The sequence below is a fragment of the Chelonia mydas genome, chromosome 27 (genome assembly GCF_015237465.2).
Source record: "Chelonia mydas isolate rCheMyd1 chromosome 27, rCheMyd1.pri.v2, whole genome shotgun sequence".
In the NCBI taxonomy this organism is placed as follows: domain Eukaryota; kingdom Metazoa; phylum Chordata; order Testudines; family Cheloniidae; genus Chelonia; species Chelonia mydas.
This window is the reverse complement of record NC_057860.1, coordinates 11,149,921-11,177,306: the sequence shown is the minus strand read 5'-3', so window position 1 is coordinate 11,177,306 and position 27,386 is coordinate 11,149,921. Positions and strand designations below refer to the sequence as shown.

Below are 27,386 nucleotides of genomic sequence, written 5' to 3'. Positions count from 1 at the left end.
GTAGCGGGTGGATTCAAACACCAAGCAACGCACAAACGCCAGAATTCAAACTCACAACAGGACCCAAGTGCCAGGACCCAACCCACAATTAGCTCTCTAGGTTAAACATTAAAATAGTAAACGGCAGAGTTTTCTCAGCAAGGCACAAGTGCCAGGCAGGACTGAGCCTGCAAAAAGCATCTTGGCTACGGATTTTAAGTCACATCAGTCAGCACCCATGAGCTCCTAGTGCGGGGTTTCAAACCCACAGTCCCAGAGTGCGACAGCAGGGTCACACAAAAGCCCTGCCAATATTTCAAGTTCATAGTAAAAACACCTGGTAAGAAACTCCACATCTGCAGAGCAGCTACTGTAAATGGGGGGAAAGAGAAGGCGGGTACACAAGAACCACTGAGCTGCCTCCCGCTGCTTTAGTTTTTGTGGGCACTTTTAGGGCACTGCTGTGAAGAAGTTTGCAATGGCAGCAATGAGAAATACCACCACAGCACTTTCCGCCTGAGGATTTCCAAGCAGTTTTGAAAAGGCAGGCCAGTATCAGTATCCCCTTTTTACAGGTGGAGAAACTGAGGCAGCAAGAGGTTAAGTGACTGAAGCCAGCTTGTCAGTAGCAGAGACAGGAACAGACCCAAGGCCTCCTAATGCCCAGTTCCCTGTGCTCTGACCACTAGACAACACTGCCTCCCTTGGTGGGAGAAGGCCCTTTTAAACCACAAACAGCACCAAAAAAGGAAAGAGTGGAATAAAGGCAAAGGCTGGGATTTTGGCTCCTAAATCCCTTAGGCACTTTGGAAAATCTCCACCCTAATATACACTGATAAAGAGGAAACTTCCAAGCGATTAAACACAAGCCATGGTTAATACGGCACTTTTCATTTCCAAAACATTGCGCACACGTTACTGAATCCTGAGAGGCCGGTTATATTAGACCCATTCTGTGGACAGAGGAGGCGAGTTTAACAACTCACAGCAAAGGAGCACAGACCGAATTCAGCCCTGGGGTGAGGAGGCGCAGCCTCCACTGAAACCTACAGGAGCTGTGCCAGCTTCACGCCAAGAGCCATTCTGGCTTCCTGTCTCAAAGCCACTCCAGGCACCAAACTCCATCCGCAAACACAAGAATCTGGACAAATGCAGCAAGAGGCCCAGACGTTTTTCTGCAAACAACCCTTCCAAATATCCCAGTCTACGGCAGAAGCAGGATTTCCCCAAACTCACTCTCTCTCCCACCCCACACACTCCCTTTCCCGTCTCTCTACCCACACCCACAGCTTCCTCGAACATAATACCCAGCAGAAACAATTTGAGCAATGTGCATCTTCGAGAAAACACCTTCGCTGTGTCATGGCAGGAGCACGGGGCGAAGGCATCACTCATAATGGGGCCCGATCCTGCACTCTCTGCTTCCGCTGTAGTCAAGGAGAATTAACACACAGCAGGTGGCCGGATCTGGTCCCAAGGGGCCAAAGGGCAGGTGAGGTGGTCAAAAGGGGTGAGGTACCCCATGGTTTACCACAGGAATAACGTTGCCACTTTCTATGTTGTATTTTTCCCCCAAAAAAATGGCTAGAGCCCCAGCTGGTATAAACTGGCGCAGTTCCACTGAGCGCTATCTGATCACGGCTGAGTTTCGACGACTTTGAGTCACAGCGGGCAGCACAGACTTTCAAGTCAACATAGCTGTCCAGGTTGCCATCAGCTGGGGATCTAGTCCCGTAGCTCAAAGAGAGAGAGAGTGTGTGTGTGTGTGGGGGGGGGTGATCTGCTTAAAGCAGTGTCAGCTCACAGACCTCCAAAATTAAAAGCAAAACCAAAAACCGATCCAGCCGAAGGGGACTGTCTCGAGACCGGTTCTCCAGAATTTCTTGTCTGACTCAATGCTTTTCCGTAGAGACTGTCAAAAATTGCCAGTGACGACTATATTTCAAGTCATCGTGGCGGGGTATTGGGAAAAGTTTTCAATTAGCAATAATCATGCCTGGGATTAACCTCATTGGCTATGATACTGCTTGGCACACAGACCTCTCTCAGGCTGCTAAGGAGCACAGGGCAGCCTGGAGTCCGCAGGGGAGACAAAGGGAATGGAAGTTTCAGAGGAAACAAGACGCGTGGGCATTAATGGTGCTTGTGCTGGGGGGAAAACGCTCGGGTCAAGAACATTTGATCGAAATACCCCAGGGGCCTGCAAGGATGGATGGACCAAGACAGTGGTCAAGCTCCTACCTAGACCTGGTTAAGCCAACTCACAAACACCAGGCTGCCAGACCCCATGGGCAACCTCTCCATTCAACTCTCTGCTAGCAGCCACCCACCACACCGGCAGCGCTGTCTCTGCTGGCAGTCTACCAGCGCAGCCTCTGCGGGGCCAGCCTTCCCGCCGCCTCCCTGTGGAAGTACCAGCAGACACAGGACTGGCCTCCCCCAAGAGCCTGGCTTCTGAGACGCCAGCCGCCCTGCCCTCAGACTCTGCGCTACCAACCTCCCCGCCAGCCCCCCCCCCACCTCCCGCCCCATGGTACCAATCTCCCCACAGAACCAGCTGCAAAAGTATCCACTTCTAAGGCACCAGCCTCCCCGGGCAGTCACTTGCCTCAATACCAGCCCCTCCGTCACCGGCACCCCACCTGATGGGCCACTCCTGCTCTCCAAGACGGCACCAAATGTAGTGCCAGCCCCCCCAGTGCCAGCTGCCCATCCTATGCCAGCCCCAGGCCCCACAGCCCCCACAACCTAAGCCCCTCCAATGCCCCCTTAGGTCCAGTCCCTAATTCTCCCCAACCCCCCATAATGTTCCCCCGCTTCAGCCTCCCAACTGCCCCCCCAAGGTCCCCTGGTCCCAGGCTCCCCCCGTCCCAGCCTCCGAACATCTCCCCAGTTACCCCCAGCCCCAAAACGCCCCCCAGCCCCCCAATGTCTGCCCTGTACCAGGCACACCCAGTGCCCGCCCCCCAAAATCTCCCCAGGCCCCCAACGTCCCCCCCTGCAGCCCTGATCCCCAGCCCCCCGCACAACCCTGCTCCCAAGATCCCCCTGTTCCAGCCTCCTAACGCCCCCCAGTTACCCCCCACCCCAGGCTGCCAACATCCCCCCAGTCCCTGGTCCCCCCAGCCCCCCAACGTCCCCCCAGTGCCAGGCCCCCAACATCTCCCCAGGTCCCCAACGTCCCCACAGTCCCAGGTCCCCTCACTGCCCCACCGCCCCAGCCCCCCAACATCTCCCCAGTGCCAGGCCCCCAACATCTCCCCAGGCCCCCAACGTCCCCACAGTCCCAGGTCCCCTCACTGCCCCACCGCCCCAGCCCCCCAACATCCCCCCAATCCCAGGCCCCCCAGCCCCAGGCCCCCTCACCGCCCCCCACGCCCCAGCCCCCCAACGTACCCCCAGTCCCCGGCCCCAAGCCCCCAATGTTCCCCCAGCCCCCCACATCCCTGCGCCCCAGCCCCCCAACGTCCCCCCAGTCCCCGGTCCCCCGCGCCCCAGCCCCCCAACGTCCCCCCCAGCCGCCGGCCGCGCTCACCTCGGGGCTGCGGGGCGGCGGGATCCCGACCAGGCAGAAGGCGACTCCATTCATCGGGGAGCCGGCGGCGCTGGGCACCGAGCGGGGCGGCCGGGCGCGCGGGGACGGGCTGGGCGGGCTCCGGCTCCGCCTCCTCCGGCCTCCGGCGCGCCACAGACTCCCCGGGCGGGCGGGGCCAGCGGCCGCCGGAGCCCAGCGGGCCGCGGGGCGGGGCTGGCACGGCCAGGGACGGACAGACGGGGGGGGCCGCGGGACAGGGGGACAGACCGCGGGACAGACACTGACAGGGACAGACCGCGGGACAGACACTGGGACAGGCCCTGACAGACACAGATCCCGGGACAGGGACAGACCGCGGGACAGACACTGGGACAGACACAGATCCCGGGACAGGGACAGACCCCGGGACAGACACTGACAGGGACAGACCGCGGGACAGACACTGGGACAGGCCCTGACAGACACAGATCCCGGGACAGGGACAGACCCCGGGACAGACACTGGGACAGGGGGACAGACCCCGGGACAGACACGGGGGGGGCCCGGGGACAGGGGGACAGACCCCGGGACAGGGGGACAGACCCCGGGACAGACACTGACAGGGACAGACCGCGGGACAGACACTGGGACAGGCCCTGACAGACACAGATCCCGGGACAGGGACAGACCGCGGGACAGACACTGGGACAGACACTGGGACAGACCCTGACAGACACAGATCCCGGGACAGGGACAGACCGCGGGACAGACACTGACAGGGACAGACCCCGGGACAGACACTGGGACAGGCCCTGACAGACACAGATCCCGGGACAGGGACAGACCCCGGGACAGACACTGACTGGGACAGGGGGACAGACCCCGGGACAGACACGGGGGGGGCCCCGGGACAGGGGGACAGACCCCGGGACAGGGGGACAGACCCCGGGACAGGGGGAGGGGGATGGGGACAGACACTGACAGGGACAGACACAGGGGGACCCCGGGACAGGGACAGACACCGGGACAGGGGGACAGACACCGGGACAGACACGGGGGGACCCCGGGACAAGGGGACAGACCCCGGGACAGGGGGACAGACCCCTGGACACGGGGGGACCCTGGGACAGGGACAGATCCCGGGACAGACACGGGGGGACCGTGGGACCCCGGGACGGGGGACAGACCCTGGGATGGGGGGGGACCCCGGGACGGGGGACAGACCCCCGGACAGGGACAGACAGACACAGACCCCGGGACAGGGGGGACACGGAAAGACACCGGGACAGACACTGACAGACACAGACACCGAGACAGACACCAGGACAGGCACTGATGGACACAGGGACACAGGGACAGACCCCAGGGGAGACTGACAGGGACAGACCCCAGGACAGGCACTGACGGACACGGGGACAGGGACCGAGGGACAGGGACAGACCCCAGGACAGGCACTGACAGACACGGGGACAGACTCCAGGACAGAGGGATAGAGACAGGACAAACAGACAAGAATACCCCAGGACACACAGACATCAGGTTAGAGTTAGGGACTGGCATGGACAGACAGACAAACAGAGTGACAGGCATGAATGGACAGAGAGAGGGACAGGAACTGGCATGGCCAGACACAGGGTCAGAGTCACACCAGGACAGACAAACACCAGGGCTGATGGACAGGGACTGCCATGGACAGAGAGATACCAGGAGGGGCCTTGGGCTAGGCGGAGCAGGACATGGACACAGGGATTGGCAGGCAGACAGGCAGGGGGACAGGTAGAGAAGGGACTGGCACAGGGCAGGGATAGTACAGGCACAGACACTGAGATGGGCAGAGCAGGGACTGGCACAGACATAGAAAACAGGAGGTGGCATGGTGAGAACCACACACAGAGAACCGCAGAGCTGGGATAGACAGAGGGACTGGCAGAGACAGACACTCTTAGGGGGTCCCAGCTTCATCTCCCCAAAGAGAACCTTACACAAGCAGCGAAGAAAGGGTGGACAGTGGAGGGCACCATTAACCCTTTCTGCACCTCCCTGCCACCTGCAGCTTTGCCCATGGTATACAAAACAACCCTGCAGCTGCTGAAAGGAAAGCCAGGAACAAAGTGCGCGTGAAGACACTGGACATCACAAAAGCTTCTGCTCTCAGCCCAGATGCCCAGTAGCCTCTGCTCTGCCACTTCCCTCACCCTGCCCTGTAAATGCCTATTTGCATCTCAGCATCAAAATAATCATTAATCAGTTTTTAAGCATTGCACAGAAACAGAAGAACATAAGAACGGCCCTACTGGGTCAGACCAAAGGTCCATCTAGCCCAGTGTCCTGTCTTCCGACAATGGCCAATGCCAGGTGCCCCAGAGGGAATGAACAGAACAGGGAATCATCAAGCGATCCATCCCCTGTCACCCATTCCCAGCTTCTGGCAAACAGAGGCTAGGGACAAACTAAACTCTCTCACACATACACGATTGCCAAGGAGAGTGAAAACCTCTCCCTTAGGGTGGTGCACCACAGGAAGGATGGTCCAGTGGTTACACCACTTGCCTAGGATTTGGGAACCTTGGATTTAATTCCCTTCTTCCGCTCTACTCCGCGCTGATTAGGCCTCAACTGGAGTATTGTGTCCAGTTCTGGGCGCCACATATCAGGAAGGATGTGGACAAACTGGAGAGAGTCCAGAGAAGAGCAACAAAAATGATTAAAGGTCTAGAAAACCTGACCCACGAGGGAAGATTGAAAAAACTGGGTTTGTTTAGTCTGCAAAAGAGAAGACTGAGAGGGGACATGGTAACAGTTTTCAAGTATGTAAAAGGTTGTTACAAGGAGGAGGGAGAAAAATTGTTCTTAAACACTGAAGATAGGACAAGAAGCAATGGGCTTAAATTACAGCAAGGGAGGTTTAGGTTGGACATTAGGAAAAACTTCCTACCTGTCAGGGTGGTGAAGCACTGGAATAAATTTCTTAGGGAGGTTATGGAATCTCCATTAGTGGAAATTTTTAAAAGCAGATTAGGCACACACCTGTCAGGGATGGTCTAGACAGTACTTAGTCCTGCCACGAGTGCAGGGGACTGAACTAGATGACCTCTCGAGGTCCCTTCCAGTCCTATGATTCGATGCATTAAATGGGGATCATACATCCCACAGGTATCATGAGGGGTTATGGAGGCCATAAAGTGACACCGAGCAGTTAAAGCAAACTCATGTAGGCGGCATTCTAAAAATCTAGCCCTCATTGTGGGTTCTTAACAGCAGCAGATGTTATTACTGTTTTATTTCATTTATCAGGCCTCCTCGCCAAATCCCAGCGCCGCCAGCCAGTGCTCGAAACAACCCACCTCCCTCCTCACCAACACTGACCCCAGCACGGAAACGGAGATCAACACCGGAACAAAAAGGGCGAAATGCTCTGGAAAGTGGTGCTCATACCTAACAGACTAGACAGCTCGGTATTTTCATCCAGGATTTCTAATTGCCCTAGGCTGCATTGCCCTAGGTACATTGGCTGAGTATTATTTTACTTCCAGTTTGCACTGGTGTAAATGTCTGTGCAAGGTGCGGGGCAATGGGAAATGGGTGCTATGTGCATACGTGCTGGAACTAGGGGGGCTGCCGCACCCCTTGGCTTGAAGTGGTTTCCATTGTACAGGATTTACAGTTTGGTTCAATGGCTCTCAGCACCCCCACTGTACAAATTGTTCCAGCACCCTTGAGTATGTGCCAGCCCTGCCCTCCACAAGACAGTTGCTCCATTTAGCAGGGTTTGAATCAAGCTATTCATTCCCCCAATTTCTCCTTCACCTGACATCAGTGTGTCGCAGAATCCCCCGGGGCCCACACCAGTATAACTCCAGTCACTGTAATGCTGCGATTCTGGTTCACGCTGGAGAATCCGGAACAGAACCCAGGAGTCCTGACTGCCATGTCCCAGCTATAAATTGGAGCATCAGGGCCCCAGCTCCCATTACGCAGGTTGAGCCCACCAAGATGTCATCTTCCTTCCTGCCAGAGCCAAACTCAGCTGAGCTAGTTCCCCTTCGTTTCCAAGCCATCATCACTCAGGCTACATAATTCAGCAGAGAGGAAATGGAAAGGCATGTGACAGGAAGAGCAAAACAAGGCGGGGGAAAGCGGGAGGAATTGTGTCCATGCCTTTCTGGATGGAGAGATCCAGACCGGGGCATGGGGGATGGGACAGCAAAAGCCACAAGACCAGAGCATGCTGGCGCTAAAGGCGACATTTGCCTACAGATCAGAGCAGACTAAGAGCGGGGACTCCTGGATTCTGTTCCTAGTTCTTGAGGGAGTTCAGTCTGGGGCTTATAGCTGGGGACCAGCAGTCAGGACTCCTGGGTTCCGCTCTCCGATCTTGCAGCCTGAAGTTTTGGTCGAGCTGGGCCCCGGCGGGGGAGGACTGCTTGGTTCTGTTCCTCGCACTAGACAAAAGCACGGTTCGGTGCTTATAGCTGAGAACCAGGAGCTGCGGGCTCCGTTCCTGGTTGTGTTCCCCATTGTGTGACTTGGGGAGAATCCTTTCCCCTCTCTGTATGCCCCGGTTCCCTCCATGGATAAAATAGGGATGATCACTGACTCACCGGAGCTAGCTGGCGGTTGCAAAGCACTTTGAAAGGTGCATGACAAGGTCAAACTCTCAGTGGTACTAGCAGGGCTCTCCAAGGGGGAGCTTCTAGTTAAGACAGAAGAGACCAGCCCAAGGGGTAGGGGAACCAAAGGCCTTTCGGAACAGACTCAAATACTCCATTGCCAGAGCAAGACACCAGACAACAGCCACGGCACGAGTTCTGCAAGGCTGCGTCTACACGGTCTGGGTAGACAGACTCCCGGGACGGTCACACAGCTATTTTTAGCACTCTAGCACAAATGGGACTTGGCAGGACTGAGGTCATCTGTCTTAGCACCGCAGCCCACCCAGTATTAACCCGAGCTATTTGCAGACAGCCCCCCTCCATTATTGCATCACCCTCCTCCCCACCCCAGGGGGATCAAGGCTCTAACCACAGAAGAAGTGGGGGGGGCAGAGTTGCCATGGAAACTCAGCATTCAAACAGTAAATAAGCAAAGCATCTCCGGGAAGGAGGGAGGATGCCGAGAGCTGCAGATTTCTCTCCTTTTGTGGTTTTTTATGCAGCACAGAATATTCAGAACTGTCTCGCTCTGAGCCTGTAGCATCGATTTAATAGTGCAGAGCCAGATCCTCAGCTGGGGACAATCAGCGGCTCTTGGATTAAGTCAGTGGACCCATCTGCTGAGGATCCGACCCATCTAGCTGAAAGAGAGCTTCACAGTTTGTCTCTTTCACCAACAGAAGTTGGTCCAATAAAAGATATGACCTCCCCCGCCTTGCCTGGGACCGACACAGCTACGACAACATTGCAAACCATGACATCTAGTGACACTTTATGTAGCAGCAGGGATCTCAAAGCACTTTACAAACGTCAGTTGGTTAAGGGTACTGACCTATGACACGCTACAGACCAGGAGGGCTTCTCACCCTATTTAACAGATGGGGAAACTGAGGCGCGGAGCAGGCAAGTGACTGGCTCCAGGTGATACGGCAATTGAGTGGCAGTTAGGAACAGAAGGCAGGAGGCCTGGTTCACTCCTCTAACCACCAGACCATGCTGTCCTCCAGTACATTTATAGCTAAAGCAGAGCAGGAAAGCTGAGTTCTATTCCCAGCCCTGCAACCGCTTCATTGCGCGACCTTAGACAAGTCACTTCAACTCCACAGGCCAGATCCTCAGCTGGCGTAGCTCCATGCATTTCAATGGAATTTCACTGACTTACATACACCAGCTGAGGAGCCAGCCCTCTGTGCCTCAGTTTCCCATCTGTAAAATGAAGACCACAGTCCTACCTCGCAGGGGAGGAGGGGTTCTAAAACTTAATGAATTAATGCTTACAAAGCACTTTGAGATCAGTGGATGAAAACACAATACAATAGTGCTAAGTATTAAGTATTAATAAGGAGCAGATGAGCAGAGGCAGAGCAAATGGGTTCACAGCTCTTTTGACAATGCAAAGAGCAGCTTTCCCGCAGCTGCTTGTTTTCTCCCTTAACTAAACTTTTCACTGGACCCTCTTGTAAATGGTCAGAGATTTTAATCTTTGCCTCTCTCCCACACACATATACACACACACGCAGCATAAACACAGACGTCTAATATAAATTTTCCATGACACAATTAAGAAAGTTCATATCAACAACTATTTCCTCTGGGGCATTTACAAAAATAATAAAACAACAGAAACCGACTGAAATGGAAAGTTCAATTAGAAAACACTGAGTGCCCAGTTACGATTTTCTCTCTCTAGCCCCTTGTGTCCTGAATGAACTCACAGTTGTATGGGCAAATAGGAGGATCAAAACAAGCGTCTACTGGGGCGGAGATCACCTTCCAAACGCTGTGTGAAGAACAGACGTTTGGATAGGCAGTGTGGTCTAGCAGACAGGGCACTGGAGTGGAAGTGTGGAGACCTGGTTCTATTTCACTGGCCTCCTGTGTGACCTTGGGTAAGTCCTTTCTCCCTGTGCTTCTGTTTCCCGTAGTGCCCTTTGTTTGTCTTGTCTACTTCGAGTGTAAGCCTCCAGAATACGAACCGCCAGTTACTATGTGTTTGTTCGACGCCTACCACTATACGCTACTGTAATCAAAATAATAATCAGAGTGATTTGCGAGTTATTGGTACCCAGTGATGATGAAATGCAGCCTCCCCTGGGGCGGAGGACGGCAGCCAACAGCATTTCACTGCACAGCACAAGAGAGGGGGCAAAGGGACATCAGGGCAAACCACAGCCCCTCGAGAACACGCCGTGGGATCTTTAACCTCTGTGGGGAACAAACAGGACATTGGTTTTGAAGATCCCATCTGCAAGATCCCACACACGAGCTAAACAGCATGGAGTCCAATGGTATCTGGCTCAGAAGGGAAAAGGGGTGAGTCAGCACCACCAGAATGGGAACCTGGGAAAGACCCTCCTGGGCTGAAAAATTCCAAGGAGGTGGAAAACTCGGGGGGTCCGGGCTCGCTGACACTGGCAGCAGTGGTGGGAAGAGCGTCAGTGTTTTAACCACTAAGGGCCAGATGTTCCCCTGGTCAGCACCCACAGTCGCCCAGATTTTGGAAAGAACTCAGCTCCCATTTAGGCACCACAGTATGTGGGTGGATTTTCCAAAGAGCCGGGCAGGTTGGGTGCCAACATCTGTTCAGAACCTGGCTGTCAGCGTCACACCAAGAGCGCCGAGCGTTGGAAAATCTGCCCCTTATTTGGGTGCCTAAAGGCTGAGCTCAGGCCCAGAGGAGCCTCCAAGGTATTTAGACACCTAACTCCCATTGAATAACCTAAACACCTTTGAGGATCTGGGTCCGAGCTCTTCGGATTTGGATGTGCTGGGTTAAGCCAGCGCTCGGCAACAGGGACAGCGGGAGAGATCCTGAAAGTCGGCAGCCGGAGCGGGTTGCAGTGGGTCCCTGGGGATCAGGAAAGGGGGACAGCTGCTGTGCAGTCTGCATGACAGCTGCCTTCCCCTCTGCATGGCCTCGGGGGACGCCGAGGGGTTTTTATTGACCGTCCCCTACTAACAACCTCGTTAATGAACCCTGCCACGACGTCCCACCCCGCAGCAACCGGCCTTGGCATCAGGAATCTCTCCCCTCCCAGCAGCTGCCAGCTGCAGGGAATAAACAGTCGGATACAAGTGACAAGTCACTTCCTCCCCACCAAGGCGTAGCCAGACGGAAAGTGCCCCCTCCCCAGACACACACCGTAGGGAGAACAATGGAAGGAGTGGGGCTGGGGAGGGGGACACCCCCCAGAACATGGAGCTGCCAGACACACCAATGAGCCTGGGGGTGTCCTACTATTGGGGGGAGCGGAGCCTATCAAGCTCCATTCCCATCTATCTCCCCTCCCCCTGTTTTATGTCTGTTCCACCTCTCCCCCATCCCCCTTGTCTGCCTCCCACCTCCTTGTCATCTGTCTCTCTCCCCGCTTCCTTGTGGCCCGTCTCCCCCTCTTTGTGGTCTCTCGGGATCCCCACCCCTCCTGCCCCATTTTCACATGAGCTCCTGCTCTCCCTCCCCTGGGGGCTCAGAACCAGTCGCAGCGGAGAGAGATATCTTATGACGCACTTTCACGCATCCCCCCGTGGTGGCACGGGGCCGGGGGGAAGGGCTGGCCTGGAAAGAAGAGGGGGATACAGGCACCCCCACTCGAGACATCGGTCATAGCTCAGATACTACAGTGATGGGCACCAGTGTGAGAACCCCGACAGACAGACATCAGGGTACATACAATGATAGCTAAACAGACAGACACCCACCATTCCTGGCAGAACTCCCCCTCCCTAACGTTTAGCCTCTCCCTTTGATCCCTGTTTCTCTGTCCCCTCTCACCCCCCAACCTCACCCAGGCTATAACAAGCTGAGGCATTGTATTTTCAATCTGAACACCCCAGTCTCTGCCCCCAACGTTGTTTCACCACCCGCCCGTGCTCCATAAACCGCCCCCGTTCCACAGCCTGGGATGGAAGCTCTGGGAGCCTCCCCCACCCTGCACGTCCGCACAGGCTGCCAGCCGTTCCTGATGCTCTGGGAACTGCAGTCCTGGGAGGGATCGATGCCTCCGACTGGATTTCCCCCCCTCCCCCAGCAACCATTGCTGAACGCTGCAGGCGGGAGGGGGAGGAGACCTAGCAAAGCGGGTCTGCTGGTGGCAGTAGGGGGATGAGCGGCCACATTTCAGCAGGCAGCCCAAGCCAGTGTTCTCCTGGGGGTGGGAGTGGGTCACTGGTATTGGGGTGCATGGGATGGGGTGCACCATAGTAAGGGGTTGTGGTAATGGGAGTGATGTTATTAATAGCACCGCTAAAAGCCGAAGACCCAGTGTTCACTCTCAGCAACATCGGCACCTCCCCACAAGAGTGGATGGTTCAGACACAGGACTCCTGGCTTCCAGCCCCAGCTTCACGCTGACTCTCATTGATCAGAGGGGAAGTCACTTCATGTCTAAGTGCCTCTTTCCCCCAGCGGTAAAATGGGAATAACAGTGCCCTAGATTCAGAGTAGCAGCCGTGTTAATCTGTATCTGCAAAAAGAAAAGGAGGACTTGTGGCACCTTAGAGACTAACAAATTTATTAGAGCATAAGGTTTCGTGAGCTACAGCTCAGTTCATCAGACGCATGCCGTGGAAAATACAGTGGGGAGATTGTATGTATGGGCCACCACTGCCCTCTCCTGGACAGAATTAGAGAAGTTCAACCGTGTGTCATTGGCCGTGTACTGCTAGCACCCTGTGGAGGTTCTTCCCCCAGGCAGTAGACATCTGTACACACCAGTGACATTAACATCCACGATTCCATAGCCCCATTTACCCTGAAGGTTTCCCAAAGCTCATTACGCACCGTGAATGCACACAGGAGCCCCTCACCCATTACTGAAATACAGCCACCTCTGGGATGGAACACAGCAGCTGGTAAACAGCCCAAAGTAACAACAAATGCTGCATACTGCTGAGACTGCCAGGAGATCTAATGGGGCTGGACATAGCTGCCCAGTTGGATTATAAGTGCAAGCATCAGCAGACAGGGCACTACCTGGAGACACGAGTTCTATTCCAGTGACCTGCTGCCGGGTGACCTTGGGCAAGTCGCTTCCCTGACCCATGCCTCAGTTTCCCCTCCTGCCCTGGATCTGTCTTGTCTATTTACACTGTAAGCTCGTTGGGGCAGGTGCCTCTGTGTGCTGCACCTCGCACAACAGGGCCCTGATCTCAGCTGGGGCCTGGAAGCACCTGGCAGCACGGGGCCCTGATCTCAGTGCAGGGCCGCCAGGAGCTACTGCGATACCAGTACTGACGAACCACTGACATCGCTTCCTGCAGCACCTTGCTTTGGGCCAGCCCCCTCCCACCCTGCAACCCTGTGCCCATGGGAGACAATCTAGTTAGGCAGGAGTCAGGAAGAGCAACACAACCAGGGCTTGCTGTTGTGAATGATTTACCTCCCACAAGGGATTGCCAGTGAAGCAGACATCTGACGTACCCCGCCCACGCCCCCATGCAGGCAAAAGTCTCTGAGGTCTTATTTTACCCTCTTTCCCCACAATACCAGACGCACTAGTATGGGATGAAGGAGGGAATTGCCAGCCCAGCCGGCCCCGGCCCCATCCTCCCTTGAGACCCTTTTCAGGAAACCTCAGCACCGTATTTCAAACCTGAGGAACAATCCAATCTGATCTCCAGCCCTTCCCGGAGCCCAGTCAATGGGGACAGCCCTAGACTGCGTGGAAGGGGGAGCAGGGAGTCTGCCCAAATGCCACCTGCTCACATTTTCCATCTGTGAATGCCAGCCCCGGTGCCCCCTCTTCCCGTCCTTCTGCAAGACGGGAAATGAGATCACATCCTGGCCATCAGTTAGCAGGCTAATCCCACAATGGACAAACTCCCTCCTCCCCAACAACCAGTCCACGCTTCCCCCGCTACTAATCATACCAACATGGGCCCTCCAGACACAGAGCCACAAACACATGGGAAGCGCCTTGCTCTCTGGGTGATCCCTGTGCTGTACCAGGCTGATACATAGACACCTCTTCCCCTTTTCAATTCATGCGAATCCAGGAGCTTTGTGGTCATGTCTGTGGGGAGGCAGCATTGCCTAGTAATTAGAGCAGGAGTCTCAGAATTAGGACCCTGCGGTTCTATTCCCAGCTCTGTAAGACATGTGGCCTAGTGATTGGGGTGGGGCTGGGAATCAGGACTCCTGGGTTCTTGCCCTGTGGGAGGGAGTGGGAGCTAATAATTAGAGTAGCAGGCTGAATGCAGGACTCCTGGGTTCTGTTCCAGACTCAGCCACTGCCTCGCTATGTGACCTTGGGTGAGCTCCTTCCCCGCTTTGTGCCTCAGTTTCCCCATCTCTAAAAGTGATGAACTGCCCCTTTATAAACACAGTTTTGGGGTCCCCAGTGGGGAGGTGGCTTGGTAAGTCAGACTAGATGACCACAGTGACCCTTCTGGCCAAGGCAATTTGATTGCTAATTATCTCCATGACTCGCAGCCTTCTGATGGGTGCAGGCTGGGTCAAGGCCCTGAACTGAAAGTAGCTCAAAGGTCAGGCTGTGCAACACGGGTGATGCCCCGGGACCCCTTCCAGACTCAGAGGAAGGAGGAGACTAACACCCCCTCGCCCCCATCTCCCCGATCGGCACGTGGCTTGGGGACGGAAGCAGCTTTGCGGCGTGTGGGGTCAGTGGGCTTCAAAGTGGCGTCCCACTGAATTTCCCAGCCATGAAGTCCCAGTATGGGCACAGAAAATACAGTAGGAGGGAGCTGGGTTGGGAGGTGTCGTCACGACAGAGAGTTACTTGCGGCTCGAATCTCTTTGCCCCCAAACACCTATCACTGTAGCCAGGCCGGGGATGTGTCCCCATCAGGGGACTAGACGCAGCTATGGCAGGGAATGAGTGGCCTTGAGCTCCTAATGGATCTGTCCCATCTGGGTCTGCTCCTGCGAGATGTTGGACCTCTTGGGTGCTTGTGAGCGTCACCTCTCCGGCACTCTACTCCCTGCGGGAAAGGGCTGGCAAGGGAGGACGAGATCCAGAGGCTCGCGTTCCCCAGAGCTGCCATCCCAGCACAGCTGGGTGGGAGACTCCGATTGCTCCAGGGCACGTTCCCTCTTCCCAGCTCAGAGCCTCAACCTAAACCATCCCTCTGCACCTGCTCTCAGGGGCACTTCAGTCTAGAGCATAGCAGCGCAAACCCTCCTCCACCTCCTCCTCTTGCAGCTCAGAACATCCCAGGGCCTTTCTGAGCCAGGTGGCACCAAGACCCCAGAGCAGAAATATGAGACATACGCAGTTTGGATTCAAGTCAAGATCTGAATCCAGGGTTTTGTTACAGCCCACTAGACACGTGGGGGTGCTGGGCACAGAGCTGCGGGTGCTGGGAACACCTGGAATGAAATCTAGGGGAGTCCATGCAATGCCTCCCCGAGCCTGTCTTCCCCGCAGGAGGGAGGGAGGTGGAAGCTGGAGGGTTTCTCCTCAGCAAGGACATTGTGGGTGGCGAGGGACGGAGTCAGGGTCCCTGCTGCCAGGCCGGGAGCGCGGGAAGAAGGGGTGGGGAACAGCTGACACTCGCATTCGGTGGAGAGAGAGAGAGAGAAAGAGAAAGGGCCCCCTCTAGTGAGGGCTCGTGTGAGGTGCCTGCCAGTGGGCAGGGGGGACTGGGATGGGAGGGGGATCCCACTCATTCCACGGGCACCTGGGGGATTTGGGCCCCCTCAGTGCTGGTTTAAGGCCATCTCCCGTCACTGGCTTTCCGCCAGGGCTGCATTTGGCCCCAGCAGGGTGGTTAGTTTGTTTTCTTCCAAATCCCTTTCCCCTCCCCCTCCTCCCTTTTATTTTTAGTTAATTTTCTCTTGGGGGCCAGCAGGAGACTGAATCTCCAGGGGGAATAAAACCAGAGTTCCCGCCATCGGGGCGGCACCTGCTGTCTCAGCGGGGGCTCCTCAGGGGGTGGGGATGTTGTCTGGCACAGCGCCCCGCTGCCCGTCCAACCATGCGGAGGGGACACACCCAGCACATGGTTACCCAGTGGGGCTTTCTGCTGCTTTGACCCTGAATGTTGATTCCCCTCTGCTGATTGGCTGTTCGCTTCCACCCCCTGCCCCGTCTGCTTCAGACTCACTCCTCCCTGCCCCCTTCTTGCCCCCACCCCCGTCATTCCAACCCACCCCCATCGCCAACTAATTCCCACACCACAAACCCCTGCCACAAATCAAAGGGAAACAAGCCAACACGACATGATGGTTGCAGCCCCTTCTTGCCCCTGCTCGTATGTTATACCCTGTCTCCCCAGCCCTGGGTCTGTCCTGTCCATTTAGATTGTAAGCCTTCTGGGGCAGGGACTGCCTCTCAGACCATGTCTCGACTAGGAAGGCCTTGCCAGTGTAGTTATACCGGTATACTATCCCAGCAAAAAGAAAAGGAGTACTTGTGGCACCTTAGAGACTAACCAATTTATTTGAGCTCACGAAAGCTTATGCTCAAATAAATTGGTTAGTCTCTAAGGTGCCACAAGTCCTCCTTTTCTTTTTGCGAATACAGACTAACACGGCTGTTACTCTGAAACCTATCCCAGCAAAGCGCTCCTCGTGTGGACACAGCTTATACCAGCCAAACTGAGCCCCCCTGAGTGGAATGGGCAAAAGCACATTCCGATATTAGCTGCATCCACACTGGTAACTTTTCCCAGCACACCCATATTGGCCAGGGATCACACACCTCTTCACACCCCGACCCACATAACTACACTGGCAGAAGTCTGTAGTGTATGGACGTACTCTGCTTGGCGCCCAGCACAATGGGGCCCTGATCTCCAATCCCTAGGACTTCCTAGGCCCTATGGGAAATAAGCAAATAGTTAATACGAACAACAGTAGCATGCACAGCTGGGGTTCCACGGCAGGGAAGCCAGCAACTCTCTCCTACCTCTGCTCCCACAGCAAAGATGGTTATGGCTAGTCAAGATCAGAAGCCCCTGTTGTGCTGGCAGCTCTACAGAGCAAGAGACAGTCGCTGACTCAAAGCACTTGTAGTCGAAATAGATCAAACAAGTAACGGAAGGATTATTAGCTCCATTTTCCAGATGGGGAAGTGAGACCCAGAGAGATGGAAGGCAGATTTTCTAAAGAGCTCAGCTCTCATTTAGGCACCTAAGATTTGCAAAAAACTCCAGCACCCAATGGGCCGAGCTCGTTTGAACATCTGGGCACTTATTGAAGCATCAAGGCGGTGCTGAGCGCTTGTGAACGTTCTGGCCCATGGTCACTAAAACTGAAAGAATTCTTTAAAATCTCCGGCCTTGCCAAGACGCCAATCGCTTTGCCGGCACAGCTGCACCACCAGTGCGCTCCCCGGTGTAGACGCAGCGTTTGCTGACAGTGACCGTTCTTTTGGTAGAGTAACACCCCCTCCCCGAATGACATTAGCGATCCTGAAAAAAGCACTCTTCTGGCAGGAGCATCTGCTCTGGGGGTTCTGTCAGCAGAGCTACCTTGGCTGGGGTGTGGGGGGTTTCACACCCTTAACTGACATAGCTATGCCAACAAAACTTTACAGTGTGGGCCTGGCCTCAGTTAGGAGCTAAACTAGGCAAATGATGCAAGGTAAATTTCACGTTTACTTCTAGTCATTTTCTCTTTGGGGCTCTTCTGCACTATAGTGGGGGTACCAGTGCTTGAATGTAGGGCCTGAGAACCAGAAAAGGAAATGGACTAGAAGCAGTAATGAAACCAAACAGCTTATTCTGAAAACTTTGCAGGGGAATATTTGCGTATTCAAATGAAACAAAAACTGTTTACCCTGGATTTTTAATATTTTAATGAATATTGTTTAAAATTAAGAAAAACAAAACACAGCCCATCATGATACTGTCACTTTTATACCAGCCATAGCTGCGTCCACACTAGAGGCAATAACAGTGGAGGTGTTTCAGTAGAAAAATCACTCCCCCGACCGGCTTTAAATCTGTACAAAAACTACGTGTGAAGCAGACCTTAGAGGGGAATCCAGCCCTTAAACCAGATCCTCCATTGCCCTGGTTCTTCCACAGTCAGTCACACCATTTATAACAATCTGCACCGGAATAAGCAGCAACACAAAGTTAGCCAGTTGAGGCCAAGCCCAAGTGCGGGAAATATATAGGGTGGGTTGATAAAAACCACCATGCCTCATCTCCGCTAGAATTTTGCAGGGAGCTAGTTACATCAGTGTAAAAGCCATGCCTTTTTCACAGTGAGGAGAAAGCCCTAGGTCCTCTGTGCAGTGATTTACACCTTGCACAAAGAAGGTGTAAAATGGCACCAGATCAGAATGACAGGTTTCAGAGTCGCAGCCGCGTTAGTCTGTATTCGCAAAAAGAAAAGGAGGACTTGTGGCACCTTAGAGACTAACCAATTTATTTGAGCATAAGCTTCCGTGAGCTACAGCTCACTTCCTCGGTGATCAGAATGGTAATCTTCGCCTTGTGATGGTTCAAATAATGACACGCCGCAGGTCGGTGGACAGTCAGGCCCGTAGGGGAAGCGTTTCAAAATTGTCTAAAGGATTTATTCACAGATTCCAAGGCCAGAAGAGACCACTGTGATCATCTCGTCCGGCCTCTTTCATAACACAGGCTAGACACTTTCCCTGAAATAATTCCTGACTGAATTAGAGCATCTGTTTTACAAAAAGATGGTTAGAGCACAGTTCCCAATGAATGTCATGGGGACACAGGCACGTTTTAACATCTCCTTCTGTGGGAACAGAATAACGCATTGGCTGTCTTAAGACATCAATTCAAGAAACAAACTGGATTTAAAATAACTTCATGAAAATAGTGGTCTGAAAAATTGTGTGAGCACACGCGTGTGTGCAGGTGCGTAAAAGTGTAAGTGTAACAAACCCTAAATGTGGATCCAGGCTGTTTCTCTACAAACATCTAGGTGAGGATTCTGATCTCCCTTACACCAATTTGATACTATTTAACTCCACTGGGCCAGACTCTTAGTGGGTGTCAATCAGCTATGCCAATTTACACCAGTGGAGAATCTGTCACGTTGACTTTAATGGGGCTGATTTACAGTAGCGTGACTGAGGTCAGAATCAGGTCCATAGTGTGTGGTGAGTCCTTTCTCCCAGTGGGTTCAATCCTGCAAGGCGTAGAGCGCGCTGGCCCCAATCCTGCCAAGCACTTAAATCAATGGGACTATTCCAGTGCTAAAAGTGAAGCTTGTGCTTCGGGGCAGGCAGGATCGGATCCAGAGCGCTCAGCACCTTGCTGGCGGAACCTCACCGGAAAAATATCCCCGTCGAGCCGAAAACAGGAGACGCAGATGGGGTGTGACCCCCAAAACACCCAGAGGCAATTTGAGACAGCTGCGCAGCAAGGAAAGAGTTACCATGGCTCCCTCCCCCGTCCCTTCCTCTCAGCTCAAGAGCTCAGCCCACATGGGTGACTATGGGAAACTCGGATAAACAGGAGAAAACCTGGCTGGCAAACCTAGGGTCGGGGCTCTGCTTGGCACCTGAGGGCCTGGAAGCCCGAATGGAAGCCTCTTAAAGGAACCACAGTGAGGGTCCTAATATGAAAAATCAATAAAGGCAGAAGCAGTCTGGGGGTGGAGGGCGTCTTCCAGCATTCCCCCCGGCCAGCAAAGTTACAGACACGCTGGGGAATGAAAGGCCGAGCCCAGCTGCTTTATGGGGGGGGGGGGGGGGGGCATTTGCTCACGGATTGGGGCATTCCTAAACGGAGACATTTTCAGGCTAAAGTGGCACCACCTTCCCACGTCGCGGGGGTGAGCGGGGGACGCTCTGCAGGGACTCCAGGAGGACGGAGCCCTGGGAACATCTGTTTGCTCCCTGGCAGCCTCAGAGCCTTTCCACGGCTGCCATCAGCCATTTCAATTATTAGCGAGAGACAACAAGCAGGCCCGGCCGGAGTCCAGGGCTATCCCTGGCCGGGTTATATCACAGGATAACGCACCCCCAAGCTGTCCAATCGGCGAGCGAGCCACATGCCAAGCTGTTTGATCTCACTGCCTAAAATTAACATGAGCCCCAGCCAACTAGGGCAAAGGGAAGGTGCCAGGGCGGCCCGATGGGGAACTGCCCTGCAGTGCAGCTGGGTGGCGGGGAGGTTATTTTTCCACCCTGGAAAGCAGGCCCTGGGACACTTCCAACCGGCGGCAGGGGAGCTGGGGAACTGTTAGGCTCTAAGCAAAGGGAAGCTGCAAAGGCCAGGACCAGGGATTCTGTGAGGGTCCCAATTAGCCGACCCGCATGTGCTGCACCTTGAACCTTTGGGCAATCAGGAATCAGCAGAAGAGTGTATTCGGCAGGTGTGGGGGTCCGGGTCCTACTGAATAGGCAAGAGCTGCCCTATTCGTACACGAGCACAGCCGGTTTAACCTGCAGCATCCCCCTGATATCCCAGTCCTGAGTCCCCCCGAAAAGCTCTGTCAATGCCCTTCAATCCCAGCCCACAGCCCTCTCTGCTCTTCCAGCCCCGGGCTCCTCAGGCCCATCTATATCCCTCAATCCCCATCTGCAGCTGCCCTGGGCTCCTCCCATCCATCTCTGCTGATGCTCCTCAGTCCTGACCCACGGCCCCTGGGGCTCCATCCCAACTCTCCTGCAGCACCTCAGCCTTGACTGTACTCGCACACATCCAGGGATGCATTGTCACACAGTCTGGTTCACGTAGTCACACGTGGCAAGGACACATGTTCACAACCATGCATACTCACACACACAGCTTCCCAGAGCGTCACACACTTGCACATCACATCTCCTTCTACACGCACACGCCATACACGGGATTTCACCAACAGACAGCGGGTCGACACGCATTCAGCACGCCACACACAGGCATGTTCAGAGGGCCCTTGTGCAGGTGTCATGCATGTGCTGTACACACAGGCTCTCTCTCTATCCTCACATACACACACAACCCTTCTCACACTCTCCCACCCCCTAAGGCTTTGTCTTCACTGGGGAAGGAGGTGCGATTTTTAAACGCGGGATCATTAACATGTTAAAATCCTGACGTACACAGGGCAAAGGGTGATTTTAACACATGTTTAGCTGGCTAAGGTAAACCCTAGAAAGAACCCTAAATGTTGTGGACATAGCAGACTCAGATTTAATTCCCTGCTCTGCCACGGACTTCCTAGGTGACCCTGAGCAAGTCACTTAGCCGCTCTGTGCCTCAGTTTCCCCATCTGTAAAATGAGGGTGTTAGCACTGCCCTGCCTCAAAGGGGTGCTGAAAGGATAAACACATTAAAGATTGTGAGGTGCTCAGAGATTATGGTAACGGCGGTCATATAAGGATGATAGATAGATAGAGACAGCGTACAGTTTACTGTCAGGGAGCCTGGGGTACCAGAAGGGCAGGCTGGGTAGAGAATAGAGCAGTGAAGGCCTGGAGAGCTGAGAAGCTGAACCGCTGAAAATACACACACCTGCCTTCAGGGTGTGGGAAGGAGATTCTAAACCAGGCTGCCCAGACTCCATCATAATTACGTTGGCCCATAGAACAGGCTGTCAGGAGAATGCAGCAAAAAAATCCATCATCAAAATTAATCCTTGATGAATTGTTCACCAGCAAGTATTTGCCACCAGGTGCTACAGTGTGTGGATGTGTGTTGGGGCGTGGGAGGGAGGGGAACCATGGGGATGTTACCCAGATGCACTAAAGTAAACGTTGCTGTAGATTCGGGTCCAGACGTGCCATGAAACGCACGGGCCTCTGTGGCTAGGGAGCCTGCCCTATCCGTTCTGAACAGCTCTTTTATCAGTGCTAGTGTTAAATGGCGGCCCAGTCCACCCCAGAAGTGGATGCAATTCAGTGGGAGGTGAAGAGAGAACTCACGCCAATCGAATCAGCTGATCAATACAGTATATAGAACGTGTGCAGAGGGGAGGGGGAACTTGGCAGAAAGGGGAGAGGGGGTAGAGAGAATCTGATATGTTTGGGCAGCACAAGGGGGCCCCAACCTGGTTTCCTCTCTAACCACTGCTGCAACGTAACAGTTAAATAAGGATCACAAGAAGAGAGAGCAAGGGGAACTTTGACTGACATGCACTATGTACGTGTCAGTCATCATCATTCAGAGCCATCACTCACCCCCTTCTGCCAATTCGAAAACTCACTACCAATAATTCCAGAACAGACTGATTGGCTTTGCTGCTACACGCAAGAAGCACAGCTCAGGGCAAGGCAATCCGGCAAACCAGGAACATTAGAGACATCACAGCCCCACAAGTGGAGCCGGTTGGGACCCGGACTCTCCGGTTCTGGGGAAATTCTGACCTTTCGAAATCTAGTTTGGTTCCGAATCAGAAGGAAAACAGGCAATTTCAACATTTCCTGAAAAACGGAACTATCAAAAACGTGACTCCAAAACCATTTCACGTAGAAAAAAAATGCAAAATTTCATGTGGAAGCCAATTGTGGGTGCAATCGAGACGGGTCCACGCGACCTTTCAGTTTTGACAACCCTGAAGGAAAACTTTTGTAGGAAAACTTCCAACCAGGTTTTCCTACTGGGCACCACCTAGCCCATGTTCACCCTCTACAATGACACTGGGAAGAATTAGATTTTTATCAAGAAACATCAATTTCGCCATACCCCTCCCCCCCAAGGAATAAATATTTCCAGCAATAATAACGGACATTCACAGAGGGGCAATGGAAGAAGAATACGGCTTGAGAACTTGAGTTTGATGTAAGGACATTTAGTAACGTCTATTTTGGCTCACGACGTTTGGAATTTGTGTTATAAAGCTTTAACTTTTGTAATCTTAATGTCGGCTGCCATTAACTGTTGCCTGTCGGTCAAAATCGAATTCTGCCAAGCCGACCTACCTGAAGAAGAGCTCTCTGTAGCTCGAAAGCATGTCTCTCTCACCAACAGAAGTTGGTCCAATAAAAGATCTCACCTCCCCCGCCTTGCCTCTCTCATATTCTGGGACCAAAATGGCTACAACAACACGGCAAGCCTATCAACTGTCCTATTCTCTGCATCTAGCTTTCAATGTTCCAGGTGATAGTGATTTTTCACCTTAACACATAATTCCTGCCTCTGTCTTAGGGGTTTACGTGGCTGCCGTGGCCTCATCCAGCTCACTGGCAGGCAGTTTTCCTGATATTCAGCCTGAGTACATCTAGCAGCCCCAGTCCCGGGGCAGGGCTCCATTGTGCTAGGCGCTGTACAAACACGGACAGTCCCTGCCTTGCCTTGTTACAATCAGAATTTTCCTTTTCTTAACTGCCTCCTGTTTCTCCCAGTTACAGGCCCCCAGAGAGCAATTCTGTCCAATGCCCTCCTTGGGCAGCCCTGGGGACAGTGGAGCCCTGGGTTCTAATCCCGCTGAGCCCCTGCATGTATTTGGGCACGTCATTTCCCCTCTCTGTCCCTTGGTCTCATCACAAGAGGGGAAGGATGCTGATCTACTTCATAGGGGTGCTGTGTGGCTTGGGGCTGAGATTTTTAAGGGAACCTAAGGGGGTCAGGCTCCCAATTAAGTGGGAGCTGGAATTCCCTTAGGCCTTTTTCAATCGTGAGCACTTTGAGACCCCTGGATGGGGGTGCCAGGAGCCCAAGGTGTCACTGCCGTAGAGGAGCTGAAGCGGGCATCGGACTTGGCCAACGTTCAGCCAAGCCACACCGGTTATGGGCTGGGTTCTGCTCTCAGTTACCCTGGCGTAAATCCACAGCGAGCCCACCCAACTTCCCGGTTTACACTGAGCACAGAATCCAGGCCAGGGCTATCCTATCGTCCCTCACAGGCCAGCCCCTTTGTCCATCTTCAGGCAGGTGCCTGCCTGTCTGATCCCTGGGATAAGAGCCCACTGCCCATGCCCGACACCCACAGCCCTGAATGCCCCTCCACTGCCCTCCCCGCCGTCACGGGGAACTCTTCGCCTCCCACCTAGCGGCTCCCAGCACTCCAAGGATGCAAGCACAAATTTATCTTGCTTCCCAGGTGGCGTGGGAAGTCCTGGCTATATCTGCACCCGGGGAAAGCTGGGGTGCTAGCTGGGATATCTGGGGGGCTCCCAGTGACCTGACCATGCCGCCATGCCAGGGCAGTACCCGCAGGGCAATCGAGCAGAACAGAACAGGGGAATATGAAGTGCAGCAATACAAGGGATTCCAACTGGCATGGGAGGGATTGAGCAGAGGGACACCCACGGCCTGTGGATTCGGGGGAGGGCGGGGACAGGGGCAGCGGCAGACAGGGGCATGGCAGAGTGGGGCGCCTTCGGATTTAGGGAGGAGGGGGGATTACTGTCCTCCGGATGCGGGTGACGGGGTGGGGGGCTGCCTTTCATCCTCCCCACTCCCCTCACAGCTTGTTCCAGCCGAGGGGAAGGTTTTCAGGATTCATTCAGCAAAAGCAACATAACGTGAGAAGAGGGAGGGGCTGATGCCCCCCCCCGCTCCCCTTCAAACCCACACTAACAACCCCCTCCCTGCCAGAAACCCAGAGATCCCACCCCACCCCCACGGCCGCTGTTCTTTGCCCCACCCGGCTTCCATGCGGAGACAGGCCGAGAGAGGCTCCATCCTGCCGCAGCCGCCTCTCCCTTCCCACATCCCCGCCCCCCACCCCGCTGCCACAAAATGGTGGCGGCTGCCCCCCCAACCGCTGAATGTGGAAGTACCCCAATCCCCAGAGCCTGCTCCATCGCCCCACGGCACCCCCTGGGGACAGCACAGATGAGACGCGCTCGCCGGGGTGGCCCAGGCTGGCTTTGGGCAGGGAGAGGGACCCCTCGCCCCACTCGGCTGCGGGGCAGAACTCGGTGGCAGGTGCTTCTCTCCCTCGGTCTCCTCCCATGAGCCGCCAGAGACGGAGGCCAGAAATCAGCCTGAACAAGGCCACGACCAGGAGCAACAAGTGCCGCTTACTGCAAAGAACTAACCCAGAGCAACCAAAGGGCGTGCGTGGGTGGGTGTGCGTGCATTGCGGTGGCCTCCTTTCTAATCGGTGCGACCATGTTTCTATACGCAACAAGAATCTTTGTCTAAGGGGTGTGTGGATGTGCCTTACAAGGGTCTCTGTCTCAAGGTTGCCAGGGACGGCTGTAGAGGACGAGGGTCTCTGATGGGCGTGAACGGGCGCGTGTGCCTGTGTGCAGTGATTGTGAGGGTCTCTGGCCAGTGGGCTCAGATGCCCGCAAGGCCTCCCTGGCGAAGCATCCCCAATACCGGGGCATCTCGACAGCAAGTTTCCCTGGGTACCATGCTGACTGTCCAGCCGTAATTCCCAGCATGGGGTCAGGCAGCCCCTGGCTAGGTGAGACCAGGAGGGGCCACTCCGAAAACAGCTCTGCTCTGTTCCCTCACCCCTCCCTGGCCCCTCCAGGAGGGAGAGTCAAGTGGCAAATCGTGGTTATCTGAAGCATCCCCCGTGCCCCATGACCCACACAGGTCCGGCTAAGCAGCACCGTGTGACCCACGAGTCTCACAGAATCCCTGGTCTGGACCATTCACCCAGAGACAAGGAGAAGGCACATGGCCGGCCGGCCGGCCTCCCTCCTCCTCCATCAGGCTGGGATTTTGCCTGCACAGAAGCTGAGCTGGCAGCGAGGGGATGTTTATACACCCCTGGGCAGCCAGTCCCCTTCCTTGTATTGACCCCCAGCCCTCCCTTCACTGACACCTCGCTCCTTCCCCTCATTCCCATTCCTCCCTACACCCCCTACCCACTCCTCCCTAGACAAGCCCCCTCCATGTCCCACACCCTCCCATCGCCTCCCATGCCACCCCCCTCGATACCCCTCCCATACAACGCCCCATGCCCTAGCACCTCCCTATACGAGCCTCACCTCCACTCCCCTCTCTGTACCCCACCCCTCCCTCCATACACCCCTCTTTTTTTTCCTCTTGATCTTTTGTTATTATCATTGTAATATTCTCTCTCTGCCACACACCTGCTGTGTTCCCCCCACCAGGAGGGGTGCTAGCGGCGGGGGGGGGGGGTTGGACCAAGCACCAGCCTCCTCACTAGACCCCAGGGTGGCAAAGCCAGCCTGCATGGCATACAGGAGCTAGAGATCAGTGTCCCCTTCTGTGCCCCCCCCACCTTGCAGAGCACTGCGCCCCAGCCCCCTTGTCCACAGCTCGGCACTCAGCCCTGGCATGGCTCTGACCTGACCCCACCCTACCCAATCCAGAGCCCCACCCTATGCACAGACCCCCCCACACACACAGACCCCATTCAAGGAGATCCCCCATGCATAGAGCCCCACCCTATGCACAGACCCCCGACCCCATTCACAGAGACCCCCCATGCATAGAACCCAGACCCCCACACACACAGAGCCCCACCCTACGCACAGACCCCACGCACAGAGCCCCACCCTATGCACAGACCCCAGACCCCCACACACAGACCCCAGACCCCCAGGCACAGAGCCCCATCCTACACACAGACCCCAGACCCCCACACACAGACCCCAGAACCCCAGGCACAGAGCCCCACCCTATGCAGATCTCAGACCCCATTTATAGACCCCAGAGCCCCACCCTATGCACAGACCCCAGACCTCCAGGCACAGAGCCCCACCCGACACACAGACCCCAGACCCGCATTCACAGAGCCCCACCCTATGCACAGACCCGAGACCCAGGCTCCCTGCAGAGACCCCCCCCTACCCCATGCACAGAATCCAGGACCCCGCACCACGCACAGAGCCCCACCCTATGCACAGACCCCAGACCCAGGCTCCCTGCACAGAGCCCCACCCCACCCCACGCCTAGATCCCAGCTTCCACCCCTTACAAAGACCCCCACCTCTTCCACAAAGCCACCCCCGCCCGGCTCCGTTGCGTGCACGAGCCTCCCCGGGAGGGGCCGCGAAGCCGCCCCCCACCCTCCCGGCGGTGCCTCCTACCTGCTCCATGCTGCGCCCCTCAGCGCGCCCCCAGGCCAGGCCGAGGAGGAGGGAGGGCGGGGGGCAGCCCCCCGGCACGATCCATGTGACTTTCCTATGGCAGGTCCCCCGGAGCCGGCCCGGCTGCGGCGTCTGCTGCGAGCGCCCGTTCCCCCGCCGGGCGTGTGTCTGTCTGCCCGGCCCCCCAGCCCATCCCCACCCCACCCCGCGTCCCTCCCCTTCCCCTCCCCGGCTCAGCCTGGCACAGCGGTCACAGGCAGCCCCGGCAGCCGCTCGGCAGGGTCATGTAAGTCCTGCTTCCCCTCCCCGCCCCCGCTACTGGGGGGGCAGCCCCTGCCCCTGCCCCATGCGTGCCCTGCCCCTGGGCTCTCCACCCGCCCTGCCCCGTGCGCGCCCTGCCCGCCCCACCCC

General features: G+C 55.4%; 1 protein-coding gene and 1 non-coding gene across 3 annotated transcripts in view; both read right to left on the bottom strand.

Moving 5' to 3' along the window:
• The window catches only part of ARHGAP23 (Rho GTPase activating protein 23), a 124,702-nt gene extending 97,560 nt beyond the window's left edge, over positions 1–27,142 (bottom strand). Inside the window, exon 1 of one of the 2 annotated variants that reach the window (XM_037886711.2) lies at positions 26,976–27,142. In XM_037886711.2, coding sequence (XP_037742639.1) covers positions 26,976–26,984 — 9 coding nt within the window. In that variant the 5' untranslated portion in view covers positions 26,985–27,142. Of the gene's footprint in view, positions 1–3,514; positions 3,644–26,975 lie in introns of those variants that run through there. The other variant, XM_037886709.2, reaches the window with a different exon arrangement.
• LOC114020009 lies at positions 1,880–2,019 on the bottom strand. Its single transcript, XR_003564948.1, has one exon. It is a non-coding gene; the product is annotated as a U4 spliceosomal RNA (small nuclear RNA).
• Positions 27,143–27,386: the final 244 nt, after the last annotated feature.